The 18,446-nt window shown below is 41.4% G+C and overlaps 1 protein-coding gene across 4 annotated transcripts; it reads right to left on the bottom strand.

Moving 5' to 3' along the window:
* Window positions 1-7,028: 7,028 nt before the first annotated feature.
* DUT (deoxyuridine triphosphatase) lies at window positions 7,029-18,446 on the bottom strand. 4 transcript variants are annotated; one of them, XM_040226467.1, is made up of 7 exons: window positions 18,303-18,446; window positions 17,216-17,354; window positions 15,073-15,164; window positions 13,458-13,502; window positions 8,296-8,370; window positions 8,048-8,118; window positions 7,029-7,149 (listed from the first exon to the last, which is right to left on the bottom strand). In XM_040226467.1, the coding sequence occupies exons 1-7, from the start codon at window positions 18,379-18,381 to the stop codon at window positions 7,093-7,095; spliced, it is 558 nt and encodes a 185-aa protein (XP_040082401.1). In that variant the 5' UTR covers window positions 18,382-18,446; the 3' UTR covers window positions 7,029-7,092. The 4 variants fall into 4 exon arrangements, with proteins under 4 accessions (XP_040082401.1, XP_040082402.1, XP_040082399.1 ...); XM_040226468.1 differs by having other exon boundaries at window positions 18,357-18,418; XM_040226465.1 differs by lacking the exon at window positions 18,303-18,446 and adding an exon at window positions 17,873-18,155.

The following is an 18,446-nucleotide window of genomic DNA, read 5'->3' as shown; positions in this document are numbered from 1 at the left end:
ATCCCCTGGAGAAGGAAATGGCAATCCACCCCAGTATTCTTGCCTGGAGAATCCCATGGATGGAGGAGCCTAGTAGGTTACAATCCACAGGGTAGCAAAGAGTCGGACACGACTGAACAACTTCACCTTACCTCACCTTATTTATACCTGAGTAGAAAGTTAACATCATTCCTGAGTGGAGAAGGGGTGAGTGAGTGGGTGAAAGTCACTTAGTCATGTCCGATTCTCTGCAATCCCATGGACTATACAGTCCATGGAATTCTCCTGGCCAGAATACTGGAGTGGGTAGCCTTTCCCATCTCCAGGGGATTTTCCCAACCAAGGGATGGAACCCAGGTCTCCCGCATTGCAGGTGGATTCTTTACTAGCTGAGCCACAAGGGAAGTCCCGGAGAAGTGGGACTTTTAATCAGTGTGAGACCTTTAATCAGGAAGCTGGAGCTTAGCCCTGTAACTACTGTGGATGGTTGGTTTCATAACCCCAACACATTTCAGCCTCTTTAGGCTCAGGCAGTTCATTTGTTATCTAACCATGTCTTAGGTCAGCTTTAAAGATTCAGCCTCAATTTTGTTTTTGTGGTTTCTCAGTGTCATTTCCGTCCATCTTTCCTTTGCCAACTTCTGTGTTCACTAGCTGGCTATTTCTGCAATGGCTTATTAACTTCAGTGTCACAGATATTAAATTAATATCATCTCTTGAAGCTCAGCTCTGGTGATGTTACTCTTTGCCCCAAACATTTCCATGGTTGGCTATTGCTTCCCTGGTGTTTAGAACCCTCCAGAGTGAATGTGCAACCTACAACTCCAGAATACTTACCAGCGATTTTCTACCTGTCCTTTACACTCCAGTCTATTTGAATTTCAGTTTTGGCATTTTATGAGTATGCCTTGGGTCTCCTTTGTATTTTCAAGGCATATCGCCTGTTGTGGAGATTTCTGTGTTTATCTTACTTCCCCTGCTAGACAGTAACATTCCTGAAGATAATTGTGATCATTTATTGACAAAATATTCTTTGCTATGGACTGTGTGAGACACTTCACATCATCAACTCTAGATTTCTTATACTGTAAGGCGGATATTACTGTATTTTTCAGATAGTATGATAGAGACTCGAGTGGTTAAATGATATCCTCAAGGTCATGTCGCTAGTCTGTGACAGCTCATGTCTAGTTATTTCACCTATATCATCTAGAAAAACACTAAATTGAAGGAATGATGATGCTAGCACTTGTCCAGCACATAAATGCGAGGCAATTATGTAAGTGGTGATTTTATACCTTAAACATAGCCTAACTTTAGATAATTGCCACCAGGTGGCAGTAGTTACCCACAGCCATACAGTGCGGGTTCAAGATTCACTATATGGAATGGCAAAGCAAGAAAGGGACCCTGGAAATGATCTGGCACTCTTTCCTATTTTATACTAAGAAAATTAAGAATCCATAAAGTTATTTTACTTACCCAAGATCTTTTAGTTAGTAAAAGAGTGGAACTTAAACTTAGGTCTAAAATTCCCAAAGCCAATGTTTTACCGTTACACCAACTTATGTTTTTTATTCAAAGCTTACAATTTAGTCATAATTTTCCCACTGAATATTAAAATATTCAGTAAAGTATTGAAAGTAATAAAAATTAAACAAAGCTATTTTATTATAAAGTTTTAAGTGTTTTTCTTAACCAAGTATCAAATAATATAGTTTTCATGTTAAAAATATTAAAATATAGATAATGCAAAGAGGGAAAATACCGGCAACTCCAACCAGCAAGCCAGAGATAATCATTATTTTGGAATATGTTTTCCCAGACATTGCTTTACTGCTCTGTAAAACATGAGTTTGAGCAAATTCCAGAAGACAGTGAAGGACAGGGAAGCCTGGTATGCTGCAGTCCATGGGGTCGCAGAGTCGGACACAACAGAGCAACTGAACGACAACAACAAAACCCATTTAAAAAAATTAGGATCAGGGGACTTCCTTAGTAGTCCAGTGGTTAAGACTTCGCCTTCCAATGCAGGGGGTGCAGGTTAGATCCCTGGTTGGGAAGCTAAGATCCCACATGCCTGGCCACCAGAAAACCAAAACCAAATTGTAACAAATTCAATAAAGATTTTAAAACTAAAAAAAAAAAAGGATCAAACCAAGACATAATTTAGTAATTTGTTAACCCAAAATTCTCCCTGTAATCTTACTTTTGTAAATAGTTATTCGACATTTTCTTTAGGAGACTTCACAGATCTTTAAGAAGTCTCCCAACTTAATCAAGATTATTTGCTAAATAAAGGGAGACCATTTTCAATATCCTTTTTTCCTTCATGTATTTCTGGAGAAGATTCCCTTCATGAAAACAGTTTTGCTTGTATTTTTCCCTTTCTCATTCTCTTTTCAATAAGAAAAAGAGCAATGTCAATGTGCACATAGTCCATCTCCAGTGGAGATGTGTCTTATCAGTAAAAGGCATTTTATTTTCACTTCTAAGTTGTTCCTCCCTACTCACCTCTCTTCTTAGGATGATGATATAACACTAAAGAGTATTTCTCAGCTAAAACTATCAGGTCAGTTACATAAACTGGTATGTTTTACACTAAGGAGCAGAAAATAAAATGGCTTCAAATGCCTAATTACATATGGGTCACACTATTATCTTGAGTGATTACATGCCTCTTAGAGTGGATTTTGCATGTACAGTACAGCTTTCTCTGTATCCAGGGGTGCTCTCTGAAATCTATAAATATCACTACTAAAATTATCATTGAATTTTGGCCTGGATGATTTCTGTCCTCTGTAATTGGCATTCTTGTGACTGGTACTCTATCCCCATTACCTTAAGAGTATGTAGTAGAGGCTAGCAGTAAGAAGATGAAGTTGGGTTGGGGGCGTTGGTACTCTTCTAACAGGGACCAACGCTGGAGTTGAAGATGCAGTGGGGAAAGGAGCAAATGAAAAATAGGATTAAGTGTGATTTGCGGGTGGTCAAAGCCAAGGGATTGGGGTAGGTAGAAACCGCTGAGAACACTTTATGTGACAACTTGGACTCAGCACTCATGTAATCATCTTGTCCAAGATCCATTAACCCCAAACAGAAAACTCCAGGTACCTACATATTTCTAGCCAGGTGGGATGGAGATGGTCATGTGGCAAGAAATACTGTGTGGGGAAGGTGCGCTGAGATCCAAATCTTGGGTCTTCCCCCACCTCTATTCACCATCCACCTAGGCCAGCTGTTTAAATGGCTTCTACGGATAGCCATCAAGGAAGTTAACTGATGGAGCATCAGATTAGTTTGTAGGAGTCTCCCTGACTATTTCTCTCCTGACATATACAGCACCAAGGACAGAAGTGGAGAGTGGACATCATTAGTGAGTGAGGCAGAACTGTCAAGGGAGAGGAAAACTGCCTGGTTTCTGCCTGGAAGAAAATCGATAGAACGGTGACTGCTATTCAATTTATAGTTGATAACCAAAGTGCAGCCCTGCCTCTGAAAATGATGCTTCTCTTTGGCCATCAGTAAAAAACTGGTGCCGTTTCTAGTGGAAAGGAAGACTTGGCCGAATAAAATGACATACCCTGGTTTTCCTTTGCTACCAACTGCATCTGCTTCCCTGTGGCTCAGCTGGTAAAGAACCTGCTGCAATGCAGGAAACCTGGGTTCGATCCCTGGGTTGGGAAGATCCCCTGGAGAAGAAAAGTTACCCACCCTAGGATTTTGGCCTGGAGAATTGTCCATGGGGTCCCAAAGAATTGGACATGACTAAGCAACTTTCACTTTCACCAACTGAATCCAGCATACTGAAAGAAGGCAAAGCTCAAATGAGCTCAGGAACCAAGCCTTATTAACATAGGCTCTCACTTCTGGCAAACCAGTCCAGACCGCTATTTAGGTGCTTCCCTGGTGGCTCAGAGGTTAAAGCGTCCGCCTCTAATGTGGGAGACCTGGGTTCGATCCCTGGGTCGGGAAGATCCCCTGGAGAAGGAAATGCCAACCCACTCTAGGATTCTTGCCTGGAGAATCCCATGGACAGAGGAGCCTGGTGGGCTACAGTCCACGGGGTTGCAAAGAGTCGGACACGACTGAGCAACTTCACTACACTTCATACTGTAGTTACTCACTATACCATCCACGTTTGTTTCATACACTTGCCTAAACATTGTATTTCATAATAAAACAAAGTAAAATTATCCTAAAATATTTGAACTTTACATATATTACATAGAAAATGTCTCCAAAAATCTCAACCAAACAGACTGTATTGTACTCTCCCATATGGCTTTGCTTTTCCCATGCAGTATTTGCTTTTTTTTCACTTTTTTGGGGAAGTTCCACAAGTCTGCTCTATGCCATTGTAAAGGAGAAACAGACTTTTCCCTTCCTGTGTAGACAAAAGCCTAGTTCTCTCCTACCATGTCTTTCTTCCCTGTGAGTCTCCTTTACTACTCACAGAAAACGCTTCACTTCTGGGCACCCAATGTATGCAGGCTTTTCCCTACACCAGGCAATTCTCTGTGACACCAGCTGGGGTGTCCTACAATTTCTCAATTCTGACACTGTGTGTACTTGGAGATAGGCTCAGATACTATCCTAGCACTACCTGTGAGCTCTCTGGGCTGTTCTTTAGATTTTATGAAGGCTTCGTCACATGGGAATGATCCATCATTAATTCCAATTTTGCCCTTCTCCCTTCACAAGAGAATGGGAGGAATTGAGAGTTCTAAACCTCTAATAATGGCCTGGCCTTTCTGGTGACCATACCTCATTCAGGAGCCAAATAGGGTCTGAGTCACCCTATTAGAACAAGACACTTCTGTCATCCACAAAACTACAAGGGTTTCAGGAGCTCTGTGTCAACAACAGAGGTCAAAGACCAATAACAGAACAAAAGATGTTCTTACCACCAGGGTGACAGAGGCTAATATATATATTCTATTATCTCACAGCCACCATCTTCTATAGGTGAAACCCACTGATACTAACTTCAGTCCCTCAGGTCACATATGACAAGCCTAATCTGTCTTTAGATTCTAAAAACACCTATTATATTCCAGGGACTTTCTCTAGGCAACTGCCCCTCATACCTCCCATCCCAACAAATATACTTTCCCAGGTGAAAACGTAGCACCCATGGATATCATTCCAGGTCTCTAGAGTAGCTTCAAATGTGAGCATCTTCCTTTAAGTATGGTACCCAGATGGAAACATATTCCAAGTTCAAAAAACCTAGAGGAAGCTCATTAACCATGTCTTCTGTTGTGTATCCTCTCTCCCACTTGGAAGACTGAAGATACTGCAGAGAACATGGGCTTTGAAGCCATAGGACCTGTTTTAATAGTAGTCATTGTTAGCTGAAATGTCTCTGAGCCTGTTTGTGTCACCTATAAAAAAGTGTTTGTTTTTTTTTCTATTCTCCACAAGCACATTATGAGAAAGAAAAGAGCAGTTTGTAAGTGCTTAACCGTGGACTTAACGTAATGCTAAGACGGAATCTCTTAGCAGTCACATCAGCCTTCAACTGTTAACTACGTATCGGTCAGAGTTCAGAGAACCAGACTCTAGCTAGTTTAGCAGAATTTATTTAAATGTTACTGACTTCAGAAATAATTTATACCATGACCCAGTAAACACGTGCACATGTAAGTATCTACTCAAATAATCTTCACAGAATTTACCCATCTGACCTGCTGTCCTCTGCTGTATTTCTGTTCAGTATTTTTTAACACTAGTTATGACCCACTGAGTTAATTTCATGACTCACTGATGAACGATAACCCATAGTTATATTTCCAAAGTAATGGAAAATACTATTGATAAACTGCAGGGTATAACATGGCCTAGGGAACCACTGGAACAACAGAAGAAACAAGCTCTAACCCATGCTTCCAAAACTGGGCAGCCAAGAGTTGCCGGCTCCAAACATTCCGTCTGTATGACGCCCCCTACAAAATGGTGCCTCCTGAGCCTCGCGCTAGGGCATCTGATTGACAAAGCCTAGCCGACACCCAAAGTCCTGGTGCAGAGGGGTTTGGGAAATGCAGTAATGGAAAGCACACCAGAAACTGCAATAGATGATGTTAAACCAACTCATATGGCTGAGACATACTTACTCAGATACTTGGTTTGGATAAACCCAGTGGTCTAGGCATACCTCCTTACATCTATTTATCTGTACTAAATTGTGTATGTTCTTGGACAGCCTATTACTGCTACTTCAGTGAGGGAAATTCACATTACTACAATTTACTTGTGTGCTTAGTCGCGTCCGACCCTGTGACCCCATGGACTGTAGCCCACCACGCTGCTCTGTCCATGGAATTCTCCAGGCAAGAATCCTGGAGGGGCTTGCCATGCCCTACTCCAGGGGATCTTCCCAACCCAGGGATCAAACCCAGGTCTCCCGCATTAGCGGCAGATTCTTTACCGTCTGAGCCACTAGGGAAACCCCAACAGAATTAAATTCAGAGCAATAAACCAAATGGAGATTCCCAACTCACATTTCCTTTCACAAATACACCTGTACCCAGTTAACCCGGGGTCTACCAAAAAGGAAGATTTTAAAAAAAGAAAAACAGGAAAAACTTAAAAAATAAACCAAGGATTCTCTTCTTCCCAACCTCACAAAGAATCTTAAGTTTAGAAAAACATTTTTTACATCACTGAAGAGAAGGGAAGAATTAGCAATAACTTATTTTTATTGTTTAATTCAGTTTATGCAATAATTTATATCTGTGAGAATTCAAATTTATTGAATGAAATACATTGCTTATGATATTCAAACCATTTTAAAAATAAGTTACTGAAGGGGTAGTATATAATGAATTAAATAATACAGATTTGGGGATAACTGATGTGCATTTAATTTAAAAAAGAAACTGCATGAGTTCACAAACAGATTTATATAACCACTAAATGCAGAAAAACACAAGGAAGTAGGTTTCTATAGGATCCCAACAGAGGTACCCTTTCCTTAAGCATAAGAAAACCAAATACTTTTAGAAGCTGAAGCGTTAAGTTTACAGAAATGCAAAACACCAAAACACTTTAAGCAAAATCTTTATTTTCAAGAAAAAAGTACATTCTCATTTCCTGTTCTTGGCATAAGTTTTAATTACTTCCAGTGGAACCAAAGCCTCCTGAACCCCTTTCAGTGTCATCTAAAATCTGAAAAGACATAAAGATAGTTAATTTTAGATCCTCTTTCAGGTCTCTCCAGCTCCCAATTTGTAAAAGTTTTATTCTTGCTATATCATTCCTTCAAGAAGGAGATTACAGAAAATTAAAATTTTTTTAAATGTTCCATAAAATACTAAATAATACCAAAAAAGCTAAGGGAATAGTAAATTTCAGTCTATTTAAATGGTTTATTATTCAAAGTAATGCTATATGATAGCCATGGCAAACATTTTAAGAAGTTCTACAACTAAGATTTTGATTTTGCTTAAAATAGGACTAGTCAAATATTCTACTACAGATGGTCTCCAACTTAGAATGGTTTGACTAACGATTTTTCATCTTGATGATGGTGTGAAAGTGATATGCATCTGGTAAAAACTGTGCTTCAAATAATGAATTTTGACCTTTCCCTGGGCTAGTGATATGCGATGTGATCCTCTTGTGATGCTGGGCAATGGCAGTGAGCTGCAGCCGCCAGTCAGCCATGCCATCACAGGGTGAAATGCTGATATAGTTTCTGTGCTCATACAACCATTCTATTTTTCACTTTCAGGACAGTAGTCAATAAATTACATGAGATATTCAACACTTTATTGTAAAACAGGCTTTGCATTAGATGACTCTATCCAACTAGGTTAGTAAGTGTTCTGAGCATGTTTAAGGCAGGCTAGACTAAGCTATGATGTTCAGTAGGTTAGGTGCGTGAAGTGTATTTTCAACTTAAGATATTTTCAATTTACAATGGCTATATCAGGATGTAATCCCATTGTTAAGTTGAGAAAGATCTGTACTTAGTTACCAATAGCATATTAGATCCTCAAATTTTTATTTTTCCTTCACTGAAGACGTTATCATGTATTCCCTACTCAGCTTTTATGATACTTACTTGAACTTCCTCTATTTCTGGGTAAAATATCCGTTCACAAATGAGCTGTGCAATTCGATCACCCTTTTTTACTTCAAAGGAAAAAAACAAAACAATTTATTACTGATACTTTATTGATGCATTCTCTGTATCCTGCCTTACACAGTACAGTGAGAATCAGAGGAGTTAGTATGTGCTATTTATAGACATATTTAATACATAACTTGGAAAATTCATTACATTGATGTGATTAGATATATTTAACATACCTTCAAACTTCTCTTTGCCAAAATTAAACAGGACAACACCAACATTTCCTCTATAATCTTCATCTATGACACCAGCTGGAAAAAAGAAAAATGATCTTAGCTTAGTGTATGGTACCAAGGACTAAGGGTATATAATTACCTCAAAATCATTCCTATGTAGCTCTGAAAGTTTTATCCTTACAATGAATATGTGAATCTTGCTCTGCTACTATGTAAAGCCTCAAAGCTAAGAAATGATATTACTAAATTGCAAATGTACTTAGTCGCTCAGTCGTGTCTTACTCTGCGACCCCATGGACTATAGCCTGCCAAGCTCCTCTGTCCATGGGGATTCTCCAGGCAAGAATACTACAGTGAGTTGACATGTCCTCCTCCAGGGGATCTTCCCAACCCAGAGACTGAACCCAGGTCTCCTGCATTGCAGGTAGAGTCCTTACCATCTGAGCTACCAGGGAAGCCCAAAATTCAAATAAGAATTTTGAAAGCGGTCCTAATTTTACAACCTGTCATCCTTACAAATGGTGACCATTAACCTACTCTAAATTGGGAGTAGGTGCTTAGCATCTCAGCCAAGTCATCCTTAACTGCTCGCTCCCAATCCTACTGTCTATCTGCTGCATACCTGCCAAAAGGACTAGGAGAAAAATATGATTTGAGTTTTAAAGGCTTTTCCTGGTAGCAGCTTCCCACTAATATCCAGACTGAAGTATGATTGAGTCACAAATAAAAATGTCAAAAAGCCAGAAGATCTGTGGTGGAATAAGTTGATGCTGACACTGTTAAGCAGCAGTCTAGCAAATATCAGAACATTCCATTTTTATAATGAAAATGCAGCTGAACTGTTCACTTCACATTCTTCTCCTCCTTTACATTTGAGCTACCATCCTTTGTTAAAAGCATGATCTCTCAGAAGACATTAGCACATAAGCTTAATAATGAGCATAATTTTATACACAACTGGGTGTAATCAGAACCTGTTTGAGATTATAAACACAAAGGCAGCAAATTTTTGCAGGAGAGGATCTTGAGCCAGGGCCCTGCCACAGCCCAGAGAAGTACATCTACCCAACTTGCTAGCAAGAATCCAAAACCTTCCCACAAACACAAGCACAGATAATGTAGGTGCACCAGGTCTTCTCATTTCCTTTTTAAAAATTAAGACATAATTCACAAGTCAACATTTTTTTAGTGTATTCAGCGCTGTGAAAACATGACCACAATCAATTTTTGAACATTTTCATTACCCTGAAAAGAAACCCCCTAGCTATTAGCAGTCACTTTCCTATCCCTATCTTTCCCCTCAATGCCTATTCCCTTTTATACATGTTAATTCTTTCCCTTCAGTTTGTAAAATGCTAGACAGGATTCATGTGAATCTAATTAAATGCAGTTCTACGTCATATCTTACATCTTCTTAATACCCCACTTCTCTGGGGCAACAAAAAACTCTTATCAAAGAAGAAAAAAAAAAAAAGAATCAGGAATTTAGTTCAATGGGTACTAATGCTGGTTGGCTGGACTCAGTTATTTGAAGGTCAATTGAAAAAAAAAAGTTGTTTTTTTTTTTTTTCTTTTTTAGAACAAGAGAAAGCATTCACTTTCAATTTTCTCATATAGGAAAAAAAAGGCAAAATTAAAAAAAATAAAATAAAAAGTTCCATCACAGGGAAATATACTCAGAAAAACTAACATTTTAGATTTTTCCAGTGGATTACTGTGAAGTTTAGATGAACCCCTGTGCTTTATGAATGAATTAGTAGGGCTAAGTGAAACTGAACTTAAAATACTTCTTACAAGGTTCCTGACATAAGACTTAAGAGTTTGAATTAAAGATAAAACACTTTTTTAAACAGCAAGAACAGTGAGTTTAAAAGTGGCTGAAAGTGGTTCATATCATGTCTAGACTAAAGGAAACAGTCTATTCTTTTCTGGTTCTACATCAATAAAACTTTGACCAACTCAAAGAATACTGAAGCCTGGCCTCTTTCCCCCACTGACAGTTGATCATGAACTTAGTCCTTGATATTTACTGAAAGAATGGATATAAAGATAGGAGCAGCTGTTTTCTATATTATCTAGATGCAGAAAGTTTCAGCTGCAGGAATGGCTCAGATCAGAGTTAAGGAAGGAACCCCTCAGCAGCAGGTCATTGCCTGTCTCCCATGCCAGAACAAATGACCAGAGGAGGCTCTGGCATCTCCAAGTGGGAGTGCTCGGGCTAGCACTCATTCACCTAGGGTGCCTTAGATAAAGACCATGTGTGCTGCCTGCTGGACTCACTTCTTTACTAGAAAATTTTTAGAGTACCCAAACAGTACAAATACATATCAAGTAAAAGCTAATAATGCTTCCCAACTCTCCCCCTCAGGCAGCCACATATTTTACACACTTTTTTCTACCTAAAATAGCATAGCTATCCTTGGAGAGTAACATATCTGAATCTTAGTCATTCTTTTAGATCCAAGATATAGAAATACAGCACCATGATTCCTATGTAACTATTCTCTTACATATCATCAGACATTCAGGTCGTTTTTACATTTTTCCTATAATAATCAAAACAGTCCTTTAAATATGTTCCTGTGTATTACTGTATTGTATTCTCATCAAATAGTTTCCCAAAAAAAAAAGCACTTTCCTGGGCCGAAAGGTGTGTATATTTAAAATTTTAATGGATATTGCTAGATAACTTTGCAAAGAAGGTATAGCAATTCAAATTTCTATCCATGATATTTAAGAATGCCCATTTCCAAGCTCTCTTATAATACCAAATTGAAGCAATCTTTTTAATTCTGGCCAATATGATGAGTAAAAGATGGTATTTCATGGATTTATTTACATTTCCCTGATGACTAGTGAGAGGCTGGGCTTTTTTACCTCAATATGTTTGCTCCACATGCATGTCCTCTTCTATATTTTATGATCAGTCTTCCCCCCCTCTTATCTGTTTGGATATTTAACTCTTCTTCATATGACTTGCAAGTATTTATTTGTTTACTTTATGGTATCTTCTACAATACCAAAACACTATATATTTGTAAAGGAGTCCTATCACACATATGGTTGGATGTCTTGAATTCCTCAAAGCCAGGTGATCTACCTAGACTGAAAGAAATTAAGTCCTTTCAAGTCAATTGGAATGTATGACAGAAAAAATAGTCCTTACTCCTTTTTTAAAAAGCATGAATGCCAACAGTATTAAAAAATCTAATAGTTCCAAGTTCATTTATTACTTGTTACTCAAAGGCAAACTGACCATCAAAAAAAATACAAGACATTCCTTTCGTACATAAGGGACATAAACATCAAGGGTATTTCTCTTCATGAGAAAGCAGAAAGTATTTTGAAGTTATCACTGGAAAAATCATGCATTGGAACTGGCAGAGTGATTAACTGACTTCAGGCAAAAGTTTTACTGTGTCAAGACTTTGGCATGTCATTCGTTGGAAACCTTTACTGAAAACTATCCACACCTACCAGATGTGAATTCTGAACGGAATCCTGCATACTCAACTTTTCCCTTTGACCCTTATTTACAGCCTGGGATTTCTAACAATATCCCTCTTTGAAATAAAAACTGTGGCCAACTATGATAAATGTGTGCCTAGGAGACATTTTTAAGATACTCTGCATCCAAGAACACACCACAATGTGACTGTGTGAATAATACCACAGGAACCACCAGGCAAACCAACTTTCCATTGCTTTGACATGAATTTTTTTCAGAGGATTGTTTTAAATAGAGCAAAAGTTAGTAACAAAGTCAGAAAAAGTTTCCATGTTAAAAAAAAAATCATAGAGGACAGAAAATATGTAGCAAGCAGTGTTAGTGCTTTAGATACATTATAATTCAATCCTCCCAACTTTCAGGGCAAGCACACTAATTTTCATTTTACAGAAAAGGAAACTGAGGCTCAGAAAAGTTAAGCAATAACTAGCAAGTTAGTGACAAAGTTAGAGCCCAAATCCAGTTGTTATTCCAAAGCCCATGTTCCTTTCATAACCCTTTGAAACTTATTTAAAAATACCATATTTTATATCCTTAAGTTATTGTCTTAAGTGACCTTACTATTGCTTCAGTCGTGTCCAAATCTGTGTGACCCCGTAGACGGTAGCCCACCAGGCACCCCTGTCCCTGGGATTCTCCAGGCAAGAACACTGGAGTGGGCTGCCATCTCCTCCAATGCATGAAAGTGAAGTCGCTCAGTCGTGTCCAACTCTTAGCGACCCCATGGACTGCAGCCCACCAGGCTCCTCCATCCATGGGATTTTCCAGGCAAGAGTACTGGAGTGGGGTGCCATTGCCTTCTCCGAGTGACCATATTAGACCTTGTAAAAATATTCTTGAAAGTCAAGCATAAATTAGCCCAGGGAATTCTCTACCCCAGAGGGCTGTCCATCTCTGTTGAGTTATATTCAGCTCCTCTTCAGTCTCAAGAGCTATTTTTGGGCTCCTGTTTTGCCCCACAGCACCACCTAGTGGCACTACGGGGAGATGGCCCAGGGACAGGCCTCAGCCAGAGAGGGAACAGTAAGTTAACTCAGGCAGAGCTAGGTTGGTAGACAGACAGGGCAGGGTGATCCACGGCATTTAACTGCAGTGGAAAGAACAAGGGGATTGGAATCATATGGATGGATTTCAGTTTCTAAAGAGGCAACCTGGGCCCATTTCTGAGTCAGTTTCCTTGTCTATTAAAAAGCAGCTTCATAAAAATGGCAGAAGGTGGAGAATTTAACATATTCACTCATCTGAGGGCTAAGAGGCCTTGTTAGAGAAGCACTAACTACAATTGCTTAAATAATGATATAAAAGCATTTCCCTTCCTTGTAATAACAAACTTCCTTCTGTGAACAGTCATTTTTGGACTAAATGCAGATTATCACCAAACCAAGGCAAAATCCTATCTGTCAGATGGTGTCTAGCTTGTGAGTGAAATAATAACATTTCACATAATGATCATTTAAAAAGTAGACATACTCAAATAGCATTCAAAACTTTATCATAACCATCTTTTACTTAGGGACAGAAATTTCTAAAAGGCAAGATACAACAGAAACCATTTTCTTTTCTTCATGATAAAAATAAAACCTGTCATTTGATTACTGCAAAAACAAAGTAAACACTTGCAAATATTTACAGAATAAAAATGTAAATATATTACCTCCTACATCTATGAAGTGTTTTGCTGCCAAGCCAGAACGAGGAGCTATAAAACAAACAAACAAAAAGAAATTGACTATCTTAAGAAGGGCAATACTGAATAAAACTGACATAATCTAAGCATGTCACTCTCATCCCTATAACATCTGTATCTTATCCTCGGCAGACAGTTCTGAATTAAAAATGTATTTATCACACTGTATGATCAAAGTAGAAAAGTTTAGAAAAATGTTGACAAGATTTAATTCAAAACCAACTTAAACCACTCCGGTATGTCTTTAAGCAACTGAGGATAAGTGCTAAAGCTGTGGTCTGCAGGAAAGAAATGGAAAGTGAACAAGTGGCGAAAACCGTGGACGATGCTGTCCAGACGTTTGGTCACAAAGGGAGCATGACAGCTGGCACGGACGTGGGGCAGAGGAAGGGACTTTTATTTTAAGATAGGAGATCCGAGCATGTTGCAGTATGGATAGGAAGGGGAGGGGCATAAACCCAACCAGAGTAGCAGAGGTTAACCTTGAACTTGGGACTCCTCCGCAGAATTCAGATGCCAAAAGACAAATCTGAATGAAACAAATGAACCAGAGTAAGAAGGTAAGTTTATTCCTTACTTTTGCTGACTTGAGCAACAGGCTTACCATTAATTATCCTAACTTCCAGTATTTTATTCCAGAATAACTTAAATCAGGCACTTTGTCAGTAAATGCTACCCCTTCCTGCCTTCACTGTTATTTCACCCCATCTCCTAATCCACCCACCCCCAGTACACTAAAAATGCCGTCAGTGCAACCAAAAAGATGGAGAGAGAGCTCATTTCAGTTTTCTTTTAAAGGCTCAAGTATCAGCAGTTCTCAGACTCTGGCTAACAAGATCCCCCTGGGATCACAGTTCCATTTGCTCCTTTACGTTTACTCTGAAGTCAGTCAGCAAGTAATTAGACTCTTGAAAAGAAGTTTTAAACTCTTTCTACAGTGACAACTGACTCGCTGCAGAAAAAAAATCAAACCTGTTGGCTTGCCCTGCATTTTATCCTCTCTCCTCCCACGATGAGGCCTTTTCCTCTAGTGCACTGAAGAGCATCCCTTTCCTAGCACACCTCATGGGAGGAAACCCAAGGGGGAAAGGCTAAGGGTCTGATATCCTCAGGGGTTAGAAACTTTACTTATATCGGTGATATAAGATGCCATGTGCCATTATCTTAACCCTGCATCTTTATTCTTATAAAACAAATAAACATCTTCACAAAGAAATCTGACTTCATACACCATCTGATGCCTGAAGGGAGGATTGGTGGTAAGACTGGAAACATCACCTATATTTTCAGTTTTTCTCAGAGTGAACAGTTGTGAGAACAACCTCCTAGGCTAATGTGAGTGTCCTAAAACCTTAAGTAAGGAATCCGGGGGAGAAAAAAAAGCAAAGAGAGGCAAATGTAGCTACATAAAGGAAAGTTTTCAAGTGACTGCAACTGCCATCGCAGGTGGCATGTCTTTATTTTAGGACACAGGCCAAGCAATATCCCTTCCCTCATTTATACACCCCAAATGAAAGTAAGAAGAAAGAACCAATCACAAAGGAAGAGCATGACAAATAGTTATGTGTCTCAAGTCACTTACCCACTCTTCCATAGCACCCAGAAGGAAGGGCTATCTGAATGTCAGTTTTCACAAGCACTTTCTCCATCGGTGGTACTGTGTAATCATAGGCACTAGGAAAACAGTGAAAGATAACTGGTATTTAGATATAGTAATTCTCTAAGCATTCTTTGGTAAAAGAGGTGACAACCTGTAAACATATTTTCCTTTGAACAAAATTGTGTTGGCAAACTGAGATAATTTTTTAACAGGAGGGGGCTGAAAGGCAGACTTTAGATTGTATATGATTCACTAACATGGTACAAAAAAAAAGATAAAGAACGAAGAAAGGCAGATAATAGCAAATAGTAGCTAATATTTATTAAGCCATTATTCTGTCCCAGGTACAGTTCTAAGTGTTTTGTACAACTCATTTTATTCTCACAACAATCCTCTAAGCATTAGGGAAAATGTACAGAAGGAAGGGAGAAAAAGGGGTGGGGAGCAGCATGAATTGGGGGAGGGGTGTGTCCAGCCGTGCTGCATCTGTTCTGCACTTGCTAGTTGACCAGGCTCACCAAGCGGTGGCTGTGAACTTCACTGGCTGAGGCAGAGAGGTGACCACTGTGAACAGGTCCTAGAGATGGGCACTACCGAGGAACTGATCCTCTAAGGTCCACCCACCAAACGCTGCTACTTTGCTATTACTGTAGCCCCCTCTTTGCTAAAAATTTAAGAGATTTTACAATAAGCAGAACTGGAAGTTACTTTGGAGTCCTTAAGTAAGACTGGTAAAATGCTGCTGTGTCTTTACTTCTTTCATTGGAATTTCCTCTTGAAAACAGTGAAAACGCTAATTTATTGAAGAGATGAATTATGTCCACGTCAACATAGAAAGTCTTATGTTTAATAGGATGTTTATAAAGTACCCTAAATTAAGGTCTCCTCTTAGACTCACAACAGTGCCCAGCTGTGGTGTAGTCAATCTACATCACTATTTTTATTCATGAAATAAGGGACTGAATTGTACCCCATTCAGCTGCATCAGTCTTACTTTTTCCTTCTTTTCTCCCACTATCATCATATATTCCTCTCTCCTCTTTTCCTGTACTTACAACTTTTAACAGTGGTTCTCACATTAGAATTACCTGGGATGCTTTAAAATAAATCCTAGGCTTGGGAGTTAGTCATGTAATAAACACTATCTCCCCTCCAGTATCACTTTTCACCTACCTTAATGGTTTGAAGAAGTGGGGACAGTACTCAAGGGGGTTAAAAAACAAACAAACAAACATTGAATTCAGGGTCAAAAACTCTATTATGTTCAAGCCCTTGGGCAATCAATTCGTCTCTTCACAAACTCCCACATCTGTGAAGAGTAACACTCATCTACTTCAGGATTGCTGTAATTAAATAAAATAGCACATGGGACAGCTCTTAGGACAGGTAAAAAATGCTGTACCCAAGAGGTGGTAGTATTAACATTCCTACTTTTCATATTCGGACTTCTGGCAAGTCCTTGGGGGGAACTTAACTTACTAACCCTTAAAGCAGAAGCAACTTTCACTCATCTTTCCTGGGTATTTTATTACCCAAGAACCTCGGCTCCCAGCATGGCTTTTCTTTCTACTGACCACAGTACCACTCTCAGGCCACTACTTGAAGGCCAAAGTGGGCCCTCTTCATCTCTACCTTCCACTTGGAAAGGACGCAAAAAATGTTGCAAAATAAAATAACACCTGGGCGGTCGTTTACTGCTATTTACCATTCCACACATCTGCCCAAATCCGTACTGAATTTATGCTAAAGAGGAAAGCTAAAATTTTCAACATTAAACAAAGGCAGGACTTCCGTGGTGGTCCAGTGGTTAAGACTCCAGTCTTCCACTGCAGGGGGGTGCAGGTGCCATCCAGGGCTAGTGAAACAGGATCTCACGTGCCATGCTGTGGGCCCCCTCTTCCCCAAAAGGCAAAAACCCTATATAATGCAAAATGCGTTTGTTTCTGCACTTTTCAATGACTGTTTCAAACTGTAGCAGCAAGCCGGCATGTAAGCTAACCTGAGAGCTCTATCACTCGGAAATTGGGACTTCTCTGCGCGAAGTCCGGACCATGGGATAGAAGGCGAGCCTCCTCGCCCGGGCCGGCCTTCCTCCGGGGCGCGGGCGGAGAGGGTGCCCACTCACCTGTACAGGTCGTAGCCCGCGGCGCGCGCGGACCCCTTGGTGGGGGCTGTGGCGTGCTCCGAGAGCCGGGCAAAGCGGAGACGCATATCTCTCGCCTCCGTGGCCCGGGCCCGCTTGCTGGGGGAGACGACTTGTGCCTCTTGAGAGCAGGGCATGGCAGCGTAGAACGCGGGCACAAGACGGAGCAGGGGGAACAAGAGAGAGAGCGCGCGGATGAGTTCTAAACCTCCCGCCAACCTCGCCCCGCCCCCGCCCCCGCCCCCGGACCAACCCACAGTCAGTGCTGAGAAGGGAGATAGGACTCCAATTTGGGGCTGCAAATCTTTCTCCGAAGACAGTTTGGGGAACGGAAAATACGGAGCCTCTTAAAGCTTTGTATACGCAGTGCCAAGATCCAAAACCAGTGGCAGCTTCTGTGGCCTTTCCCTCATCCCCAAATAGAAAACCACCCCCCTTCCCTGTGAGGGGATTCGAATGGACTGGCTTCCGCGCCGCCAAGGCCGCGCGCCTTTCCATTTGCCCCTCCGCCTGAAGCCCGACGACTTCCTCTGGTCTAGCAGATTCCCGCTCGGTGCCGGGCGCGCGGGCCGCCGGCCGGGCTCCCTGCCTCCCCCCGCCTTGGAAAGCGTGTGCTTCCAGCCTGGGTCCCGACATTACTGGAGCCGCGGCCACCTCGGCTCAGCTTGCGGCCGCTGGAGAGCAGCCGGGGCGCCGGGAGCAGCACGGATCCCCGCGGGGTGGGGTCCAGGGGCGGGCCTGGCGGGGAGAGCCCCGCGGCCTCCGCCCCCGGCCGTGCGCGGCGCGCACTGTTAAACACCGAGCGGAGCAGAGACGGAATGAAGTGGTGGCCGAGCACTGGGCGAGGGCAGAAGGAAGTCATCTGCCCGAGTTTGGGCGCAGCTCGTGCGGGCGCGCGCCAGCCCAATGACCTCGGAAGCAGTAACTGCCGCCGTCTGACGAGGGGCGCACGGAGGCGGCGCCTCGACAGCCCTCGGGCTGGCGGCAGGCCCTCCCGGGAAGCTGCGCGCTCGGCGTCTCGAATCTCGCGGCCGCCTTTGCCGCGCCCTCTCTCTCTCTCGACTCGCACCTTTCATCTGGCGCAGGTTTTCCGAGGTCCGGGCCCTGCGCTCTGCGGGTTTACCTGGGGCGGCGGCGCCCGCGGCCATGATTCGCCGGGTTCGTCTCGAGGCACTCCACTCCCCCCACCCCCTGCAAAAGGAACGGAACCGCA

This window comes from Oryx dammah, unplaced genomic scaffold (assembly GCF_014754425.2).
Source record: "Oryx dammah isolate SB20612 unplaced genomic scaffold, SCBI_Odam_1.1 HiC_scaffold_26, whole genome shotgun sequence".
Taxonomy (NCBI): domain Eukaryota; kingdom Metazoa; phylum Chordata; class Mammalia; order Artiodactyla; family Bovidae; genus Oryx; species Oryx dammah.
The sequence above is the reverse complement of the archived record's forward strand: the minus strand, read 5'-3'. Positions and strand labels throughout refer to the sequence as shown.

Bases quoted from the DNA above. Each gene is read 5' to 3' on its own strand.
- DUT (XM_040226465.1), bottom strand. From the start codon at position 18,095: ATGACTTCCTTCTGCCCTCGCCCAGTGCTCGGCCACCACTTCATTCCG. The intron at 13,503-15,072 runs GTAAGTGACTTG...TTTGTTTTATAG, and splicing joins TGGGTGCTATGGAAGAGTGG to CTCCTCGTTCTGGCTTGGCA. The intron at 8,119-8,295 runs GTATGTTAAATA...TTTCCTTTGAAG, and splicing joins TGGCAAAGAGAAGTTTGAAG to TAAAAAAGGGTGATCGAATT.